Below are 22,981 nucleotides of genomic sequence, written 5' to 3'. Positions count from 1 at the left end.
CAGAAATTCCAGAGTTCAGTTACATAAATAATTCTGCTTCCATTGCTGAGCATAGAGTAATATCATAAATAACCCCATTAAAGCCACCTAGGCTTGCTGTTGTTCATTATATGGCTGTAAATGTAACTGATGGTCTACGTATAACTTCTTGTTCTGGTGATAGTTCTTGATAAACCCCAGTAGCCACTAAAGGGTCTGTTTTGATTTTTAGGAGATGACTAAATAATCTTTAGGTGACTGTAAACAAGAAGAAAAATAGGTTTACTGAGTAAAAGTATTTATTAGTATAAGCAGCTACCAAGAAGGCACATTTTTACAGGCAGTTTTGTGTAGGTGTTTGGAACAGCAACCTTCCTGCATTCCCCCTCTGAATGAGCAACTTGCTCAAAATCTGAATCAGGTATGTGAATTGAAGGCTAAAGAAAAAGTATTCAGAAACCTTTTCTTCCAAATGCAGTTAGCTCTTAGAGGCCACACTGAAAAATAGTGGAATACCTTAAATAGTCAGAACCTATGGAATATCAGTCCTTGAGCTTTTGTCCTGTATTGTGTGCTCACAAAAAAGAGACCCCAGGAATAACAGTTTCTATACTTTGCACAACTGGAGTGGAACTAGGCCAAAAATCCAGGGCAGCTCAGTATAGGCAGTGAAATGAAAGGAATTTTCAGCAAAGCAACCCAAAAAAAAAAGCTGTTAGGAGAGTGGATATAGTAGAAAAATTATGTAAAAATTTCCCCGAGGAATTGCTGTCATGAGTAAAGAAAATAAGGTTAACCATTAGCAAGTATTTTAAGAGAATAATTTCCAAGGATGAGGCAAACTGAGTAAACTGGTCTAAGAACATAAAAAGAGCACCTTTTTGACAATCATCATTTAGGCTGGATGTTAGAAGCTTGTCATGAAGTAAAGTTGACTGGACTGAGGAATAAGCAGAAGAGGAAGTTTACTCTGCTTGCCTGGGGCTGAAACTAGGTTGATCAAAACTTTTGCAGATGTAGTAGGGAAGCTGTCATGCATTGAAGGGAAGGTAAGTTTGGTCCCAGGCTTTTCCTTCCCCCGCATTAACATCTTCAGTTCCGTTCTCTCTGGGTTTATTTTTAAAACCACCATAAGGGGAAGGGTAGTCATGTATTTGTAGTGGTTCTGTGGCATAGTTCATAATTGAGTCATTATTCTGTGTTTGTATGGAGGTTTGGGGATTGCAGGGATGGATTTGGAAAAATGTTTATTTCTATGTGCAAAGAGAATTCACTTTCCCTTTGTTAACTTGCAGGGTCACATAGAGATGATTTATAAGCTTTCCTTATACTGCTTTTATAAATCCATCTAGTACAAACTTTCTTTGGCAGCATGAAGTTATTTGAGACAAACTTGAGCATCATTCCAAGACCTTTTTCCTCACTGAGCTGCTTGTAACATTCGGGTTATTGTGCCTCACAGCTAAAATCGCAGCTAAGGTGATTTGTAAACTTCCATTTCTAACCCAGGCCTTTCCACTGAATTGATGACTTGATTTGAAAGACAGATTTACTCACAGGATATGTGGTACTCTTCTTGCATCATTAAAATAGAGTGAGCAGGCGTGTTACTGCATGTAATAACACACTGCCCAGCCTGCTGGGGTGGGGGTTCTGTAGAAGGGACTAAAGGGGACGGATTTTATTTTCCTATAAAACAGGACCAAAAAGAACAGAAGAATTACTAAGGGAAAGAACTAAGTAGTTGCAGAAATCACCCTCAGCTCAGCAAAGCAGTAGGGGCTGTGAAATCTATAGAACTGTGCCCACGTGGGTTTGTGCCAAGGACAGCCCCTTTCATAAACCACATGGAGAGGCATACCCTGGAAACAGCATAATTATCTGAAAACCCAGAATATGAGGAGGCACAGTGGATTTTCCACCTCTTACCACCTTGAAGTCAAGAACAGTACCTGTCTGCAGTGCTGTATGCTGTATTTATTTAGAAGGTTATCAGGCAGTATGGAAGCAGTAGGTGAAATCTGTGGATTGTCATATGTAGAAAATAAAACTAGAGCCTCTTTGAACTTTAGACTGCATCTTTCAGCTAAGTAGGTAGATTTTACCTGCCTTTTGTGGTAATCTAGACAACAGAGATTACTGGATAAAACCCTTACTTTTCACAAAACAATGATATTACAGAGATTTCTGTTTCCTCTTTGTATTATCTTTCTTCGTTCCACTTAGCCTTCATAGACAAGCTGCGCAATTCAATCTCTTTTGAGAGATTCCCATTCTGAACTGCATTGTCGGAAGAAGTAATTACACGTTTTGGGGTTTTTTTGCTTTCTGTGTCTGCCTACTGCCAGTATATGTTGAGATAGGGCTGCTGCTGTACTACCTCATAATTGTCACTCAGGGAAAATGCTTCTCAAACATATTTCACCCTTTCGTGCAAGGGACAGTTTTGTAGGATCACTTTTCCCTCAATATACACTGGATTTTTGGCTGATTCCCAAATAGTAAAAAGAGCACCTTAGAGAAAGGTACAGAAATAATTCCAGAGATAACTTGTATTGAGCAATAAAAGTGGTATTTTGATTTCTCCATGGAATAATTAAATCATTTCCCTTTTGCATCTTAGTACTGTTGCACAAACAAATGTAGAAAAGTCCTTTATAACTCAGTTCAGCTAAAAAGTCCGAGGCAATGCTTGGTACAAGAAAGGTAATTAAGGAGCCACTGATCCTGCCCCCATTCTTCCAATCTGCTATCACAGCTCCTCTGTATCCCAGGCTTTTGGGGAGCTATCTCCCTTCACCTCTTAATGAGCTCTACCTGTCAACTAACGAAGCCATTATGGTGCAGCTCTCTTAACCTTTTATTGTGTGAGTGTAGTGGGAAGGAGGAAACGGCCTGTGCTGCAGTGTGAAACAGAGCTTACTACGTGATATAGTCTCACTCCTGACCTACTTAAACTGGACCAACTATTTCTGGCTAATCAAGAGGCAGCACACCACATACCATAAGACATTTGCTGACTATATGCTCACACTATGAATAGGTGATTCATGTCATCTGCATTGGAGGAGTGCACCATTTACCAGAGGGATCCCACTGATGCATCAGTATAATCCCAGGCCCATCAAAACAGTATTAAGCTTGGATGCAAAATCATTATTAAATGAATTATCTGGTGTTGTCCTTCACTCTCCTCAAATTTAAATCAGTGATTTTCACACTGTTGTCTTTGGTAGTTGACATCTTCACTTGCACTGTATTCATTTGAATCATTGGAAAGTAGAATATACAAAGCAGCGGTGGAAATTATGTTCTCTGTGTCCTAAGTGTGGTAACTTTTTCTGGGCAGTTGACAGTGGTTGTAGATTGACCTGCATGCAGATAAGGATTCCTTCTCCATCACTCATTCGAAATGACTCGCTTTATGCACGGTTGACATCCAGGCAGTACTTCAAACCCTTAAAAATACACTGGAGAAGAGCAGTAATAGGAATAGCACTTTGTATGTGGTAGTCCTAAATTGCCAGTGGAGACATAAAATCATGGGCTGTACATTTAATAGTAAGAGTTAGAAACTGGAAGCTGGGACTCGGTAAAGAAGTAAGAAGTTATGATACTTTACATCACATTTTGAAAAGACTGAGAGAATGTGCCTGGCCAGAGACTGAGGCTGAGCTTGCATGACCATATCTCATGAAATCTAGTACTTTGGTCCTATTACAGCTCCTCTCCTCACTTCTGCTTCTAACATGGTTTTCTAAGGATATGGCATTTGACTTTATACCTGCCCCCTTTTTCCCCACTGTGGCAGGAATGAAATGCTGCTTCCCAGTGACTTACTGACAAACTTTGTTATGAAGGTCTACAATCACAAAGATACTTAGGCGTTTAAAATTCACCTTAAGCAAGGACAGATTATCAAGCTTTGCTACAGTGTTGTGGAGAACTATATATGACAGGTATGCCTAGATAAACTTGGACTCCAAGCACAGTGGGGAAATAGTGTGGGTAGCCACAGGGCTAGCAGAAGACCGGGTATTTACCCACCTTCCATGACTTTACTTTCAGTAGGTTGAGAAGTTGGATTTAAAATAAGACTAGCATGGTGTGTGTGTGTGTGTCCATGTCTCTGGTTACAGGGAAGCCATATTCTTATAAATTATTGTACAGTGAACTGAAGTCAGTGGAAAAGCTCCTGTTTACTTTGCAGGAGTATGGATCAATTGAAGGCTATTCACAAACAGTGATTAGATTTAAGACCCTGTATCAGTTAATGGTAATGACTGAATTTTGTAGTATCAATTTAGTTGTATAAATTAACAATGCTGACAGTCTTTCAGGTAGCACCCAACAGAGTTCCTCACCACAAAATTGTACAGTTCATTGGAACAGGCATCTTTTCTCTATTCCAGTTAAGAGATAAAGAGACCATGAAGAATGAACTTTTAAAGAGTTAAGCTGAAGGAAATGCACCTTTACATTGCAATGACTTTTTTTCACCAGGAGTTGTGCAGGAGACTACTGCACACAGACACACGTATGGGCTCACAGAAACAGTTCTCCCATATCTTACCAGACAATGCCATTGGTCAAACAGCACCAGGGTTAACACAACATGTGTGATAAAATTTTACTTCCTTGGGCTTACTGGTGTCAAGTTTTGAAAACAAAATCTCGTGTTAAATTCATATCATGCCCAAGGCCACCAAGATAAAAATCCATCCTTAGAAAATGTTCATATATTTCTTTCTTTAAACAGTCATTTTCTTCAGGGATAAAAATGTCTCTATAAAAGATGGATATAACATCAGCTCTCGTGTACAGGCTTGTACCATATTGCAGACCAGGACCCCTTTTAATGCCTAAGAAGTTGCTGATTTGTCTTTTTCTTAGATTTAAAACACATGAGGAAGAACAAGAGAACTAAACCTCAAGATGCAACTCCTAAAATTGATAAACATCTTAGTCACTTAAGAAAAAGTTGTTGGGCATAGCTATGTAGTCAAAGGCTGCCTTGAATGTTCTTCCTTCAGCTTGTAACTTGTTCATCTCACTGCTCTGGCAGAGTTGTGAGAAACATTAGTCTGGGGCAACTGAAATTTTGGTAGCACAGTGTCGTCGAAGCTGGTCTTCAGAAGATACCATCAAAATCAGTTCTGGCTCAATACCTAAATTGCAGACTCATCCCTGAAGGCCTTAATTTGGTCCTTTAATGGTCATTGAAGGTCAGGAAATGTTTTGTACCAGCAGGAATTTCATCCTCCGCCTTGCAGAAGCATAACATGCTGGTTTCTGAACTTGTGATCTTCTCCATTTTGTGTGGAGAGAAGTAACTTCTCTCTCTGAGGGCAAAGTATGTGCAGCCCAGTGCCACTACACAAGGCTCTCACAGGCTCTGCCTGGCAGATATCTGCTTTGTGGATTGTGAAGAAATTAGTGAATCTAGAGAATCAACAGTGTTAATAGGAACTACCATTGTGAAAAACATGAATTTTTATGTTGGGTTCATGAGTACAGATTTTAGCCTACCCATTGCCAAGATGAACTTAGCTTTTAAAGTCTTCTAAGCTTTTTATTAAAAATGCAATAAAAGACTAAAATCTGCCCAAACCTTTGAAATAGAAGTATTCAGGGAGGCTTTCATTTGAATATCCTTTTACTCCCTTTCCTTTTGTTTATTAAAAATGTGTATAAGGAGACCCTGATGTGGTGGAAAAAAAGATAATAGCTGAAATGGGCTGTAGTTATTTTTGTGGGGAGTCCAATTCTTCAAAAGTCCAAGTATCTTTGTGCTCAGCAGATAAAAAGGACATAATAAAGGGAGGGGATTTTCTATCCCACTAAGATAGAAAATACAACTTAGCTTTCAACTGTGTATTCCTACTTCAAATCTGATAGCTGAGAAATTGTTTTAGGACATTTCCCTAGCCAACCAGAGATGCATCAAACTTCTGTCAGCTCTGGGATATGTTTAGGACCTTACTTCTAAGCACTTCTCTGCAGCAGTCCATGCAGTCTTGGTCAGACACAATGATGAAGGGAAGATTGAAGGAACTGAAAACTTGTGTTCTAGCTGTCATTTCAGACTTGGCCAAAACCAGTGGAAGCAATGATATCATCAGTCTATCTCTGACCATTAGATCACAAAGCATTTGGTCTGATTAGGTCATGTCTCAGGCTGAGAATAGTGTGTGTCCAGTCATGTAACAAGCAGTCCCTGGTTCTCACTGACCTTAGACATTCTGTGATGAGCAAAGCTTCTCTCTCATACCAGCAGTAATTAGTGAAAATTTATGTACCCCTAAAAAGGGCAGTGGGAAGACTATTCCATCCCCTATTTGTTTACTACAATGATTAGGGCAAATTCCCAGCATGCCAGTTTTAGTTCAGCGTTTATCCCTATCTCCAAATGTGACCTGAGCAGTCACACCATGAGCTCAAAAGTTCTTTTTGTTTGGATAAATTATGCTTTGTGTTGTGGACTTTTCTGACTGAAAACAGCAGTGTTGTACTGGAGTCAGTGGGGTTCATGTTAATGTGGCTAGTTCGAAAAATTTCACACCACCACAAGGCATTAAATTCCATGTTTAAAACAGGCTACTGTTAAAATACCATGTTTTGAGGATGACTGAGCAATTAGCATGTTTGCTTGTATCACTGAGAACTTAACATTTGTATCACAAAGTCTCAGATGATCAAATTTTTGCTTTTTCTCTGACTTTTCCTTTGAAATGAGGAGCCTCTTAATTTTTGAATCTAGACCTCTGCTGCTGACTATTCCTACTTTTAACCAGGATACTGCTGCAATATCAGCAGGGTGGATACTTGTGTGCAGTCAGTCTCTGCCATGACCTACCTTGATTATGCTGGATAAAGACTGTCCTCACTCATGTGGTTCAGCATGGTTGTGGGTTCCATGTCACAGCTTCTCCACTGGCATTCCGGCAATTCCATGCTGTTCAGTCAGTTCCGTGCTGCTCTTGGTGGATAGCTCCCATGACTGTGACCTTACGCTCCAACCCAGTTGGAGCTCATCACAATCAGAGTTCCTGCAAAGGTTTATTGGATGTTTTCAGCTTCATCAAATCATATTTGAGACACTGAACTAGCTTGCCCAGAAAAGCTGTGGGTGCCTCATCTCCGAAGGTGTTCAAGGCCAGGTTGCATGGAGCTTTGAGCAGCCTGTTCTGTTGGAAGGTGTCCTTCCCATGGCAGGGGGGGCTGGACTGACGTGGTCTTTAATGCCCCTTCCAACCCAAACCATTCTATGATTCCATGTTTCATTCCAAGTTAGAATGTCCAAGGTTAGATAATAAGGAAAATAGTCTGTGAGTCAGTAAAACAGAATAACATCAAAAGTAAGCAAGAAGAAGACAATATAAGAGCAATGATTGTCATATAGTGGATTGGTGTCTACTGAAGGTGAGAAATCCGTGATTTAATAAGCTGTCTGAAGTGGATGCATTGGAATTAGTAAATTCTCTCTGCCCCCTTCCAAATGACAAGAGGTTCATACTCTAAAAACTATCATCACAAGTTGCACTAATGAGCACTTTCTAATGATCTTGACAGACAAAAGTTTGAAAGTGCTTTGGAGGGAGCTCTGCTGCTTCCAGATCAGTGTTGAGGCATATGGACAGCACAGCAGAGAAAAACCTTCTGGAACAGCTACTGCTGCATCCCATTTGTGTGCCTAGACAGACATCTAACTTCTGGATATGTCAGCCCTGCATGTTTCATACATGTTCTGTGTCTCCTTTTGAAAAAGATCAATAACAACAAAATTTCTAAGTTCTCTGGCTAAATGTTGTCTGAAGAAAAACGAAACCATATTGGGACTGAGCTCTGAGTAAGGGTATCCCAAGCAAATCTAGTTTGTGATCACTTCAGCACACACATTTGTAAATGATCTGTTGAATTTATTTAAAAAAAAAAAAAACCAAAATATGCAGAATTGGAAAAGAAATCTGTTCTTTTTAAGCATGAACAAAACACTTTTCTGCTGTCAAATTATCTCTTCCTTATGGACACAGAGAAGAAATTTAAATTAGCCCAGAGAAGAATTCTTCTTAGGAGCTTCATTTAATACATTAGGAATTGTTTCTTTTCTGGGAAGCTCTAACACACATCCCAGAAAGCATAGAGATTCAATTAAGGATCAAAGAGAAAAATATAATCCTGCACTTTGGGATATTTATTTTTGTTCAACAAATCTCAGCTCCAGGAGTGAAGCCTGACAATACCTGGCATTTCATGTCCTGCTATTCAACAACAAGAGACAGTTTAAAATAGAGTTCATAATAATAAATAAATGGAAGATTGACATGAGAACAAAAGTAAATCACAACCATAGAGGAGATGTTTTAGGCACAATGTGATGGTCAGTCCCTAGCATTTAAGGCAAGGATGAAAATACAGTATAAATACTGCAGAAACTAGAAGCTGATAAAAAGCACCAAACCAATTTAATGGAATATTGTCTCACAAAGTTAAAGCTTTCCAGACCAGAACTGGAAGATCTTTATGCCAATATGAAGTGAGCTGTAATTGCACTTAGAAGTGAGTTGTTTTTTTTTAAAGACATCCCAGCTGTACCAGTGTACATTGTGCAGCTAACTGTGTACATTGTGCTCCTGTTCTCACTGTTACTGTTCCTGGCAAGAATTCCCAAGAATCCCATTGTGCTCAATCCTGTATGCTTATAGAGTCAGAGGTTCAGTCTTGGAGGACAGACATACATCAGTTTAAGTATATCACTATACCAGAGACTCCTTCATTACTCATTTTGGAGATGGGGGTGGGTTCTGGGGCAGTTATGGACACATCTCCTGGATCTGCTCAGCACCAGGTCAGGAGCTACTCTGTGGACTATGTATTCATCTCCAAATTAGGCATCTCAGAGGCACCCTGCTTCCTGATTTGCATCTCCAGAGAAAAATGATACCTAGAAGGGGATTTGCAGAAGCCTTTCATTTAGACACAAAGCTGTTTATGCCAGCAAAGAACTAAATACCAGGAGAAAAATGAGGGGAAAAGCTGAAGTTGAGTTAATATTTTGTGTCTAGTTGAGGGCCAGAGATGGGTCCTTTCTTTTATTAGGGATTTCCACCAACCCTTCTCCTAGATAGCGGCTCAACCACTTAGAGTGAAAACTTTCTCCTCTTCTGTTCTAATGTGTTTTATACCTCCTTTGTGCATACCCAGTCTTTCCTGCAAGTGCAGAGTTGCAGAGTTACCCCTTCTGCACGTGTATTGAAGATGTGTACTCAGTCCTCCTTCTGCAGAGCTGGCAAGAATCAGCATTCAGGCCAACTCAGGTGTCCTGGTTAGGGTCACTCTCTTAACGCAGGATATGCATTGCCCAGTGCAGGCATTCCAGGATTCTCAGGTCTTTGTGTTCGGGAGGTGAAAATTCAGATGTCCAAGTCACATTTCCAAGCCATTGCTGAAGGTCAGTGTTCTTCCTGATGAGGGATGATAGCAAAGCTGATGGAATCATTTTCAGTCTCTAGAGAGCATCCCTTAATCTTGATTTCCTCATCCATGGAAAGAAAATAAATAGCTGTTACCTTTCAGTTATATTCAGTTTACTGAGCTGTGTGAAACTTGTTGAGGCCCTTGAGTGGAGCAGAGAGTCATCTCAGTACCAAAAGTTTAATTGCACTCATAAAAGCACAGGTTTTACATTTATAGACATAAATAATCAATATTATTTCTACATTAGTAATATTTACATATTTGGTGTATACTTTAAAAACAGATAAACATACGATTTGTTTAAAGGCATTAAATCATGCAGACATTGCTTTCAGAACGTGATCTCTGAAGGTAAAAACACATTCCTCAGTTAATGACATGGACAGAACTTGCACGATCATTCCCCGTTCGCTGCTGAACCAGGATGGTTTTCAGAGGACTTCATGCTACAGATCTGCTACTGGCAACGACAGAAAATCCAGACCTCTCCTTTGAGGTTTTTACTTGCTGCCTAGTTTGATCCTTTCCTTATAACATTTGTAAAAAGAATGGTTTTAAAAGCTAATGTGCTTTATGTCTTCTTCAGTAACAGCACAGGAGTTCATGTCACTACAGAGTTATCAGATCACAGGAATGAGAGTTTCATAACACTGCAAAATGTGTTTCATTATGAAGAATGTCTTTAGCACTTCCCTGCTATCTAAATCATGCTGATCACGCACCTTCTGGTTTTTTCATCTATATCTTTATATTTGTTGCTTTTCCCAGATATTTGCCATAAATTACCTTCTAAAGCAGGTTGTGAAAACAAGGCTTAGCTCCTCACCAAACTCAGCCTTTTAGCTCCATGCAGTGCCTCTCTCCTGTTCTTCTTTCCTGGGAAAAAAAGTCTGTCTGAGGCTGGAAATGACCTCAAATGAGCCAACTTGAAATGGGAAAATCCCAGTTAAAGCAGATTTTAATTATTAAATTTTCTATTAATATATTGAAGGCCAGTGGAACTGACCCAGTTTTCAGGAAGCTCTGAGCAGTTTCACCTGATCTTATATTTTAGCACTAAATCCATATTTATTAAAGGATTTAGCAGACAGGTCAGAAGCAGCTAAATCTCTGATTCTGCATCACATGAATGCTAAAGAAAAATTTTCATGTGCATTGCTCTTCTCTAAGCTGGAAAGCTTTAAACTGTTGTCAAACCAGTTTGAGGATTTGTGGGGGGATAGGGGTAAACATGTAAAAGTGGATTTGCTAGAAATGAAGCACAAATTAACATCATTATCCCTTTCCCAACTCCAGTCTTTAAAGTAATGTGAAAATAATATGAAATTCTGAATTATGCCATTTCCTGTGTTGGAGGCTCCTGTGTCTGTTCCATCAATTAAAAAAGGCTGTGAACAAAGCGCTGCACTGGTGGGTTAGTGTTTGATAGGTTTATTTTCCCACTTTTCTTCTGAAATATTAAAGGCAACATAGCAGATTTTGTTCTTAAGGGGATAGATTTATGTCAGTTTTTAGCAGGATATGCAACAAAAAAGAAAAAAGAGAAAGAAGCAGGTACAAGTTTTTTATTTGTATGAGTAATTGCTTTAGTATTCTAACTTCTGAAGTGCTGTTAATGGACTGTGACCTTATTATACCTGGCAAGTGCAAATGCAGAACAAAAGGGATAATCTTGGCCTCAGATAGTTGAGATTCTTAAACTTCAAGTGAACAACAACAGAGAGAGACATGCTGATGGAGACAGAATAAAATTACATTACCGTTTTCGTCAACACACTGTGGAGAAGTTAAGGCATGTTAGCAGCCACTGTCAAGATTTTGGGTAGAATTCAAGATGGATTAGGATTTTAAGAGACCCTTGAGGAATTCTGAGGCAGTTTTAACAGACCAGAGGGAAATCTCTCCCCCAATGATGAGGAGATAATGAGGAAAAAAAAAGAAAAACCATTTGTCTAAAAACTAGCTGGCAGGCAGTTGAGTCTGGGCTCATAGAATCACAAAATGGTTTGAGTTGGAAGAGACTTTAAAGGTCATCTATTTCCAACCACTCTGCCATGGGCAGGGACACCTTCCACTAGACCAGGTTCCTCTGAGCCCCACTAATGGGGGGTGAGCAGTGATGAAACAGAGCAGGTCCTGGAACTGAAGATGAGTAATTTCTTTTTTGATAATTTGCATGAAAAACAAGCAGAATCCTGTTGTAATGGCATTACCCTTTCTAAGAATGATGTTTATGATAACCTAAGACCTTTGGATGAACCACCCAAAGCTCAACAATGCCTTGAGCACTGTCTGCTCCAGAAATTCTCCATGAAAGAGGTTTCAAGTGAATCATTCTCTGGAACTATCTCTCTTTCCTTCTTGACCCACAGAGGACAATTAGGTTCAATTCAATTCTTCTAGTAAGACTGATATATCATGAGGTGAGATTCAGGCAATGCAAGACATCACTCCAAGACACTAACATGACAAAACTCCAGATGGGAATGTTGATATGAACTTGATTCCTTAGAAAAAAAGTCTGCATCCATGAATCAATTAACATCTATCACTGCCCTCTGGTAAGTACAAGCATCAGGGAGCAAAATACAGGGTATTACTCGAAGTCCAGGTGTTTCTCACAGAGGTGCTTTTTGAGGACATTAAGCCTCATATTTGCTCTTAGAATTGCACACCAGATTTACTCAGAGGATCCCCTCTCTTCAAGGAACTACAAACAGCTTTGAGAGCTTCACTATGAGATGAGGAAAAACACAGTGCACCTCTAGGAAAGGATAAGGAGTGGCTAAGCTGTTCATACAAACACTGGATGAGATTAGAGATGAAAGGAAATATTTAGTCACCTTTTGGGAACAGCTGGTGTGAAAATATTTAACATGCAGGTCTTTTATGCACAAGCACAGCGTTCTAACTAAGCTTAAATAAGCAGGAGCAATATAGTGCAGCTGGCCAGTCTGTGAATACTGTAATAGGAGAATTAAAAGCTTTCCTTCTCATTTGCTCATGCAGCTCAGATGGTAGCTAATCATGTCCTCTAATTTCAACAACAGAATTGGGAAACGTACCAAAAAAATGCAGCTTGTAATAAGAAGAGAGGTGACAAATTCTGTCCCTGGGACTGAATGTCAAAGAAAATGATTCACCTGCCCTTTTCTGTAAAACAGCCTTAGCTGTCTTATTCTGTCCAAAAAGACATGTATTTAAGTGGAAGCTTAATCTGAAAGCCATTTTGATGATTTCTTTGAGTGCCACCAGAAAAGTAAAAGCTACCCTATTTAATCACCCATTAGAAACCTGTGAACATGTGAAAGGGCTGTGTTATAAAGGACCATGGCATGTAGCAGGTTGTGTGTTTCAAGGCTATTTAAATTGTAGGGTACCCATCTATCTTTAAACTGACAGCTAAATGGAAGATTTTGGTTTGAGAGTTCCTGGCTCCTGGTTCCCTGTCAGAAATAATTAAACTGCATTTTAGGGAGGCTGTCGTAAATAGTTTGCTTCACAAGTGCTTTTCAGAGCTGGGAGTCCATGTTACAGCTCTTGGGCCTGGGAATCCAAACCACCTTATATATCCATTGTATATGAATTCTACATTCATAACCTGGAACCTGTACACTTTTGTGTGCATGGGTGGTGGTTTGGCTGGGGTCTCAGCTGGCTGGGAGATGAAACCCAAAATGTTCCCAGCATTCCCATTCTGGGTTAGCCTAAGATCCGTTTGTTTTATATCATGCAGTGCATATCCCTGGCCCACGTGTGCAAGACTGTTCCTTGACAGCATGTTGTCTGAGAAATATTTCAGTCAAGATGTAAATGTCCCAGGGGGGGTTTCCATCCTTTTTCATAGGAATGACTACACAGAGACTCTGCTTTTCAGAACGTGATTTTTTTTCTCTCTTCACCATTTTCGAATGCATTCCATTATCCTAGTCTGACACTTTTAAATAACTCCAGGAAGGCTTCTGACTGTCACTATTCCTATTATCTCTGGGTTGTTTTCCTCCACCACCATTCTGGACATTTCTATCTTACCTATAAGACCGAAGACTGCATATTGGGACATCAGGGAGGTCATGTGCCTGTCTCAGAGTTCACATTTACCTGTGGATCCATCACTGTCCTTCTTTATGTCCTTAGTTACTTTATCTGAAAGGTGCTGCACCTGAGTCAGGGGAACCCTGGCTATCCATACAGGCTTGGGGATGAGGGATTGAGAGCAGCCCTGAGGAGAAGGACTTGGGGGTGGACAAAAAGCTGGACATGACCTGGCAATGTGTGCTCACAGCCCAGGAAAGTCAGTAGTGCCCTGGGTTGCATCCAAAGCAGTGTGGCCAGCAGGGTGAGGGAGGCGACTCTGCCCCTCCACTCTGGCCTGGAATGCTGCATCCAGCTTTGGGACCCAGTTGTGGGGATCCCCAACACAGGAAGGATGTGGACCTGTTTGAGCAAGTCTACAGGAGGCCACAAAGGTAATCAGAGCACTGAGGTACCTCTGCTGTGGGGACAGACTGAGAGAGTTGGGGTTGTTTAGCCTGGGGGACAGAAGGCTCTGGAGAGACTTTATTGTGGTCTTTTTACTACTAAAAGGGGCTTATAAGAAAGATGGGGACAGACATTTCCGGAGAGCCTGTAGTGATAAGATGAGGAATAGTTGTTTTAAACTAAAAGAGGGCAGATTTAGACTAGATATAAGGAAGAACTTTTTTACAAAGAGGGAGAACAGGACATAATGAAGGTGTGAAGTGACCAAGGTGGCATCCTCTGGATTGCTTGGTAAACTGGGAGCAAGAAAAATTACATCTTATTTGATATTCTGAGATCAAAGTTCAACGCTTATGAATAAGGAATGTAATCCAATAACTGGAGAAGGGATTGCAGTCTAGCACTAGAGTAGCCCTATGGTAAAAGTGTGCTGGAAAACACCACAGGCTACAACAATAATTTTTGGAGTTTGGATTTAAACACCAGTGCTCTCAGACTTTGCACTTTCTCAAGGTGTTTCTTCTCAGCTTGCTGAAATTTTAGCACCATAAATCTAGCTTTTGATTTTTTATCTGCTGTTTCCTTTATCCTCCCCCAGACTGTTCATCAGGTCAGCCAAGGAGAGCCAAATTTACTTACTTTATTTTTTTTTTTTTAGTGCAGCTTTACTGCTATATTAACCAACTTGCAGGTCCTGTGTGTTCATCACCACCCTGACCAGCCCACGCTCCATTGCGGTACTGTCTCGCAGTTGGGGAAAAAAGTAGAAAACACACGTCTGGGCTCCAGCCCTTCAGCAAGTCAATAACTGCCCATCCCTTCTGCTCCTGTGGGATACTGTAGTATGATATTACCTCCCTCGCAGCTAGGAGCTGTGAAAATCTGTGTTTCAATGCCAGATGCAAAATAAAATCTTCTCATAGCAACTCGAGCCCTTCCTCAGCCATGCCTTTATTGTTTGATAGTGTAATTTCTACTTGCTTCCAGTAAATCTTACATTAGATTCTGTTATATCTCAACAGCAAGTGGTGTGTGCACGTGTTCTGTTCAAGTACCCAAGATACACAAATACTTTTGCAAGTTTGATTCTAAATGATACAGACAAGTTCCTGAGTGTCTTAAGCCCATTTGAACTCCGAAGTTCTTTCACTAGGAGACTTAAGCATATAGGACTAAATGTTTGAGGGGGTTTGGAGACACCCACTATGCTGCAGTAAAAGGAGTTTTACTGTAAACTGTTCCACCACCCTGAGCTTTTTGGAAAGCAGGAGCTAGAGACTGTTCTTGTGTCACATTTGAAAAATCAGGTGTTTTTTAGGCATGCAAGGCATTACTGTTGTTACTATCATAACTAAATTGTCCAAAGAACTCCCTGATCTTCAAGACCAGAGTCCATTTCATCATAAGGGGCTGAAGACCTTGCAGCTCTGCTGTGTGCACAGCTTTCCTCCTGGAGCTGAAGTGGATGTTCCAGCCTTATATCAGGAGCATATCAAAAGTTCTTGAACAGCCCAAGTGTCCTGTAAAAGGGGTATTAATTAGGAAAAGACTAAAAGCAACTTAACAACAGCTGAATTTCAGTCAGGTGTGATGTTAATGCAGGCTGAGTAGTTTTGAATATTTTATATGCAGCCAGTGACACAGAGAAAAAATGTGCAGTGCAGAGTACCCTGGTGCCCTTCTCTGTGCTTCCAGCCCAGCCCTGCTCAGCATTTCTTCTGCTCACATCTCCGTGTCCCCAAAAGGAACTGTGTCCTTACCCTGTAAAATCTATAAAATGGCTCAGTGAAGCAGAAGGCTTGAGGTCAAAACATTTGGGAATTTAGAAGCACCAGGAAGACGTCAGAGAGAAGACCTCATAGGCTGAAATATTGTGAATTGCCTCTCCTTCAATTGAGTAGGGGAGAGTGTAGTCAGGGATTATGAGAGATGAAGAGGAGCAGCCAAGTAATGAGTCTGGAGATGAAGAAATAGATTCATTTAATTTCATCTGCAGTGCAGCTCTGCATCAGTATTTGGGCTTTGTGTTTTCCTTGAAATCAATCCTGTATAGTAATGGTGTTAACAGGCACTTTAACACCTGACTCGTGGGTATCTCTTCTCCACCAAGTCTCTGTTTTTCCAGACAAATACAGTGTAGATAAAAACACAAGGTCTCCCAAACTCATGCCACGGCTATGCCAGGTTTTAGACATAAGTCTGGTGCTAGGCAAAAATACTATGCCTATGTCCTCAGGCCTACTGGGGCTCAGGGAGGGTGGGAAGGCAAACATCCCTGAACAGGCAAGATCCTTTAACTCTTATCTTTTTGGAGGTGAGTACCAAAATATCCAGCTGTGTCTGTGCTTCCATTAACTCTGATAAGACTTGGGAACAAGCACTATCCTATCAGCTCCAGTGCATGTGGCTCACAAAAGGTATGGTTGTATCTCTGAATGCCTGAGAGGGCATTTTTAATGGGGTGGTAGGAGAACAGGGACATAGAAGATGTGCAGATTTGGTAGAAATAGAAATATCCTTTCTTAATTTTAAAGAGAGAAGAAGGATTTTGATGAATCCCATCCCCAGAACCGTGGTTTAAGAAGTCATAAACAGTCTTTGCCAGCACTTAACTTTAGCATCAGTAGTTTATCAGCACATTGTTTCCACAGTTAAACAGATTTTAATTAAATGTGACTTTTGTTCTGCTTATTGGAAGAGCCTTCCCCTTTGGATTTGAGCATCACAAAGGCTTGAGGAGTGCAAGAGAATTAGAAAGCAAATAGGAGGATCAATCACATCAGACTCTTGCAATCCATGTTCATCTCTTTTTTTGTAATATACTTATTAGATTCTTATTGTCAGGAAGGATTAGTGTTATGATCTCTAGGAATTCCTTTCATTGCCCCATAAGGCGAGGTAGTGAAGTGTGTCTGCTTTTCTTAACAGTAACGCTCTGGATTTTCTCCCTCTCCCTTCTCTCCACCCATATCCCCTCCTCTCTGTTGTCTCCTCTCCCACAGAGATTTGTGCAGCGGACTGCGGAGGACATGGCATTTGCGTCGGAGGCACCTGCCGCTGCGAGGAGGGCTGGATGGGCACAGCCTGTGATCAGCGAGCGTGTCACCCACGCTGCAATGAGCACGGCACCTGCCGGGATGGCAAGTGTGAATGCAGCCCGGGCTGGAACGGAGAGCACTGCACTATTGGTAGGGAGAAAGAAAACCCAACTCCTTTTAAGAGAATAATTGATGATCAGGGAGGAGAAAAGGCGCATGCTTAATTGAATATGTGTGACTTAGTGTAGCATGAGCACCTTTGTTCTTGGATTTCAAACTCTGACATCATACATTTTCATGTGGGAACAAGACAAAATGTCCTTTCATTTGTTGGTGACATGGCTATATATATTTTTTATTATCAGACATGAAGTACACCTATGTGGTGTTTGACAAGCCTTTAAATGTCAGCTAGAAGCTTTTTTAAAAAACATCCCACTTCGCCTCTCTTGAGAGGTCTTTCTGTGGCCTCCAAGACTCCTCTGCACTGTAGTGACAGCATTTTTAGAAACATACATCTGATTTTAAGTTTTCTTTCCTCGTATTTGCCACATTATTTGCACTGTCACTTTGCTTGCCAGTATAAAAGAGGAAACTGCAGTCAGATGATTTCTGGCTGGTATTTAACTCTGTCTTGCGTATGCCTAGTCTGTTCTGCTACCTTTCTAACCATTTCACTTCCCTCTCACTTTGGTTCTGTATTCCTCGTGCACCTGGCACTACTCATGAGCTCTCTCTGTCATGTCGCTTATTATTGTTATTATTAATAAGAAGCCAGCAGTATGCCTAAATCATGCAAAGAGATTCAGTTCTCACATTAAGCAATTTGCAGCATCCTTAATGAACTGCCTTGGCTTCACCTTTCTCCATCTCACTTAAGTACTCAATGCATTTTCCCTTCTTCCTTTTTTTCTGACTGTTATGCATTCAGCCTCTTCAGTTCCCCTTTCATAGTCATGCTATAAAATCATAATACTCCCGAGATACTTTTATTGTATATTAATGGAAAACTAAATTAGTGAATCCAGTTCTGTTCTCAATAATGCCTGTGTGGACCCAAAAAAAATCAGTTGACTTTAAAAGAATTGCTCCAGAGTAAAAATTCTCTTTCAGTCATTTTATTTTAATCATCTTCTTTTAAAGACAAGAAAATTTACCTCTATGTTGCTTTCATTATGTCATGATAACTAAAAATCACACTACATCAAGACTAACCACTAGCAATACGTGGGCAAATATCAGCATAGTTATTGTGTGGATTAGCAGCTTAGTTACATGAGACATCACTTCCTTTGCTTGAACACCAGGTGCATTTGCACACACAAAGACAGGAAATGAAGCCTGATCTCAGTATTTTAATTTCAGCATTAGGATAATGGTACAAACCATATCTGTGGCTCAATTTTACTTATCATTTATTTATGCTAATGTCACCCTATCACATTATGGTCTCCACATGCATCCCCCTAGTGAAAAATATCTAGCTTTTAAAACTTCTTCAGTCTCATTAGACATTACATTCTGCTTTCTTGTCGATGTCCCTAGCAGCTTTCATTTCTCTTCCAGAGAAAGGGATTGAAAAAACCACCTTTCTTAAATGACTTTAAATGAAAAGAGAGCAGTCCTGTGTTAATTGAAGTCCTCTGTTTCTATAATACTATTTTATAGCCTTTTATTTAAGCAATTTGATTTGGAAAGCAACACAGATTCATGAAAGAGGTTAAAAAAAAAAAAAGTTCAGCAAAAGGCCCCAAATCCAGGGGACAGTTTTATATGGAACTTACTTATCCAGGAAAAAAAAAAAGCCCGATTCATACCCTTAGTGCCATTTTATTAGTTCTGCTGTAAAACCAAAATGCCATTAGTTCAGTATATGATAATTCTCCACACAGCTGATATGCCCAGACTGTTTTTGAACAACAAGCTTTTATCTTTCGTGGTAATTAAATTTACTTGTAGTATTTCTCACTCTAAGTATAAATGTTTTCATGGGGCAGGCCAGCACTGCAATGCAGTCAGCATTGAGATTTTACTGGTGCACACTCTCATTTCGTGTGCCGCTACCTTGCTGTTGCAGCACTGCCTTGGTTTAGGAATCATTCTTTGATACTCGGAGTTCTGGAGCAATTCTGTTTCTTTTCACTTTCCCCCCTCCTCATCTTCTTGCATGGTGATTTAGCAACAAATTTGTACATAGTCTCCTGCCTCTGAAGCTGTAAACACTATTTCCTACAGAATATTTCATTGATGAATGTGTAGAATGTAAAGAAGGTTTGGCAAAGTTGTAAATATCCGAGAAAACTGGATAGCTTTAGCAGGAGTAATAAGCTAGTTGTGTTGGCACAAATGAAAGGACATTGACTTGGAATTACGTTAAGTATGTGGAAAGCATTCCCCTTGTCCTTGTGTAATTTCCCTGCATGGCAAATTGTTCTGTTGATAGTAATTCCATATATGTCTATGTCATGGTCCGGTTTGCTTTAGCACTGACAAGCATAAAACCCCATTGCTGAAGTGATGCTTTACCAGTATTGCCATGTGTGCAGGCAACATGGTAGAAATGGATGATACCAGTAAGGGACACTTCTTCCATTTCCTGTCAAGTGTGTATGAGAGTAAGACATCCTTTGTTTTGTACGTCATAGGAGGCTCGTTCTCATGGTGTTCAAGGAACTCTGATCCCAGTGGATTAATTTTGTTTGCTCCTACAAAGACTTGTGTCACTGAATGCACTATCTTGATTGCTCACATTCAGAGATTTTATTAGAGTAACCCCAGTTAATTCCCAACTAGGAAATTGATGCAGAAGCTTGCATTCATCGTCCCAATTCAGCAAACTTAGTGCAGGAGAGTAGAGCAGAAAGTTGATTAACTGCAGAAGGGTTCGGTCGATTTCTGAAAGGAACAAAACACACCATGACAACAGTGTCAGTGCCAGACTCCTGTGATGGGTTCTCCAGCATGTTCCAAATTCATCCCTAGTTAGAAACATTGCAGAAATTCAAGTTTCTTCTGTTCTGGGCCAAACTACATCCAGGGAGCATGGTGGGTTTTAGGAGCATTGAGTTTAAAAGATGAAATAAACCCTCTTACTGTGGGCTCTGAAAAGCCAAATTACATTTCAGCTCAGCTCTGTAGTTGGCTGCTCTAAGGGTTTGCCTCACAGGAAGCAGCACAGAAAATTTCCTGGGTTTAATAAAGAGTCATAGAATCACAGAATTGTTTGAACCTTAAAGATCATATAGTTCCAACCCACTGACATGGATAGGGAACCTTTCACTAGACCGGATTACTCCAAGCCCCATTCAATGTTGTCTTGAACACTTCCGGGGATGGGGCATCCACAGTTTCTCTGGGCAACCTGTGCCAGTGCCTCACCACCCTTACAGTAAAAAATTTCTTCCTAATACCCAATCTGAACCTGTCCTTCAGCTTAAGGCCATTCTCCCTTGTCCTATGATTGCAAGCCCTCATGAAAACTCCCTCTCCAGCCTGCTTGTAACCCCCATTTAGAACTCCAGAAATTTCCCAGAGCAGTAACAGCCTGGCCCCAAATTTGTTAGAGCTGATGATATGGCCTGGCTAGTGCCCAAGGTGCTGTGCATCCCAACTCAGAGAGGCAAAGGGAGAGTTCTTTCTGCCTACTTGGCCATTGCACTGAGGTGGTCTCCAATATGTGAAGGTCTCTGTATGACATTTTACTACCAACAGCTCTTAATGCTATGATTCATACAAGGTCATTTAGAAAAATAATGGCAGAGAGGGCTTCCCTGCATGGTGGAATTGGGATATTCACTATCCTTGAACAGCTTGGACACAAGACCAAAGCCATCTCTGGAAGTTCAGTTACTGCAGCTGAATACTCCAGAGTATCTGGAGCACTGAGGGACCAGCAGTTAGCTCTCCAAACACTCCCCAGCCTACCTAGCAGGATTTCAAAGCACCTCAGTGCCTAATCCCCACTGATCTCCACAAAAGCTACATGTTTAGCTCCTTTAGGAAGTCTGGTCCTGGCACGCACGGGTGATGTATGCAATAACAATGCCCAGACAGACAGGCAGACAGCCTGTCCCACACCGGCTTCTGCTTACGGCGCCATCAGCCTGGGTTTTGTTTTACATAGCAAAACTCTAATTTTTGAGAAATCTGCCCCTTTAAGTTTGCCTTTCATCAATCTTCTTGCATAAATAATCACACGTGTTCTGAATAGCTGAGGTTGTAACCAGTGCCTCTCCGTTTCTGCGGGAGCAGCTGGAATCCAGACAAGGCACTTTACAGGTGGATCCTGGTCTCTTTTCCCCAGTTTTCTGACACTTCACTTGTGCCCTTTGAATCCATAAAGCAACTCAGTCCATGCATGGCCCAAGACAAAAATAAGCCTCCCAGTGTCTGGGGAAGGTTGTTGCTATCTTGTAGATGTGGTGCTTAGGGACAGGGTTTAGTGGTAGACCTGGAATTACTGAGTTAGTGGTTGCACTCGATGATCTTAGGGGTCTTTTCCAATTTTAATGATTCTGTGATTCTACCCTCTGCCTAATACTCAGTGCTCAAGCGTATCCACAGCAGAAGCTGAGCTGTGTGTGACCCTCTGGCACTCACCCTGCCTGGTTGAGATGGGTACCTTTGGGCAGGAGAAGACCATGGTTATAGCAGTCAGTGGAAAATACACACTTGCTGCTTTTTTCTGACATTGTCTTGAATCAACCTGAAGGTAATCTGGCCTTAAATAGTTTGGCAGCATATTTGCCAGTAAATATTAAGCACAGATGAACTTCAAAGACAGTGTTTTCCCTGACCCTGTAGCATAAACTTCTTATGCCATCCCTGGTTCAGCAATGGATGTTTACTTTCTCCTCTCCTTCACATTTGTGTGATCTCAGTTTAACTCCAGTGATTTCACTGAGGCTCTGTCCACTTCACCTCATAAGAAAGATAAAGGGAAAAAGAGTATTTGTAAAATGAAGAAGGAGAGCATGGTGGGAAACAAGTCCTTCTCAAGGACCTGCCTGCAGCATCTCTCACTTCTCTCTTCCTTCCCTCCCTCTCCATGAGCCAAGAGAACTACTCGTTATCATTCCCATTGTGTTGCAGACAAAGCAAACTAAGTTAGCTCAGGCTGGTGAAACAAGCAGGCTTTCACACTGAAAAGTGGTCACATGAACTCCTCCCATAGCAGCTATAAAGTGGCTTCCAGGAGTAGGGTGGTGATGTGGAGCTGAGCATGGTGGTGCCTTTAGGTGCAGAGGACACCTTCTGAACTCCTATTAATTTTTCAGCACATCCCACATGCCCACAGGGTTTCTAAAGGAGTGTCTGTAGGGAATAAGATGATATTTTAATGCCAGAGGTACAGCCTATATGGGTTTACAAAAGAAAGATTCCTGCCACTCCCATAGGAAGCCCCGTTATTTTTCAAATTACAAGAAAACGTTGATACATAACTGACACATGGTTGGCATTGGCAGCTGCCTCCACTGTCATCAGCTGCGTAGTGACTGCCTGAGTTAACAGGTTGGGCTGCTGTGGATGTCAAAATCCAAGAGATACATTCCTAGGCTTCAGCCACCATCCAAGCAGAAGGTGATGCTGTGCTTCCTGCATCGCTCCCACCAGATCAACGTGATTAATTCACCTCTTTGCCAAGCCTCATAACTGCCCCACACTACGTGAGCTCTCCAGCCCTCTCCACTTACTGACAATAGTTCCTACACAGATACATTACATTCACAGGATGGAAAAATAATTCCTTCAAGGGCCATGACCTCCCAGGTGGGCAGTATGCCTGAACGGACCTGAAACAAAAGCTTCTTCAAAAAGTACCCGGACACAACTGAGACACAGATTGCAGGGAGCAGGCAAGAGAAATAATGTTTAAGTAGGTATTGAAATAGAGAAATGCAAGACTCAGAGCCTGTTTTTTATTAATGAAGACAAGCTGGTGTTAGGGCAGAGAGTGCCGCCTGCTGGCATGCACCAGGGCTCTCCGAGGCAGGACATGTCTTTGC

At 41.0% G+C, this 22,981-nt stretch overlaps 1 protein-coding gene across 5 annotated transcripts in view; it reads left to right on the top strand.

The window, feature by feature from the left end:
• TENM4 (teneurin transmembrane protein 4) overlaps window positions 1-22,981 on the top strand; it is a 1,366,951-nt gene that overhangs the window by 1,222,018 nt on the left and 121,952 nt on the right. For all 5 annotated transcript variants that reach the window (XM_048294397.1, XM_048294400.1, XM_048294398.1 and 2 more), the window contains one exon: window positions 16,941-17,126. In XM_048294397.1, the coding sequence (XP_048150354.1) occupies window positions 16,941-17,126 (186 nt within the window). The remainder of the gene's footprint in view (window positions 1-16,940; window positions 17,127-22,981) is intronic.

Source organism: Corvus hawaiiensis, chromosome 2 (assembly GCF_020740725.1).
Source record: "Corvus hawaiiensis isolate bCorHaw1 chromosome 2, bCorHaw1.pri.cur, whole genome shotgun sequence".
NCBI lineage: Eukaryota > Metazoa > Chordata > Aves > Passeriformes > Corvidae > Corvus > Corvus hawaiiensis.
The sequence above is the reverse complement of the archived record's forward strand: the minus strand, read 5'-3'. Positions and strand labels throughout refer to the sequence as shown.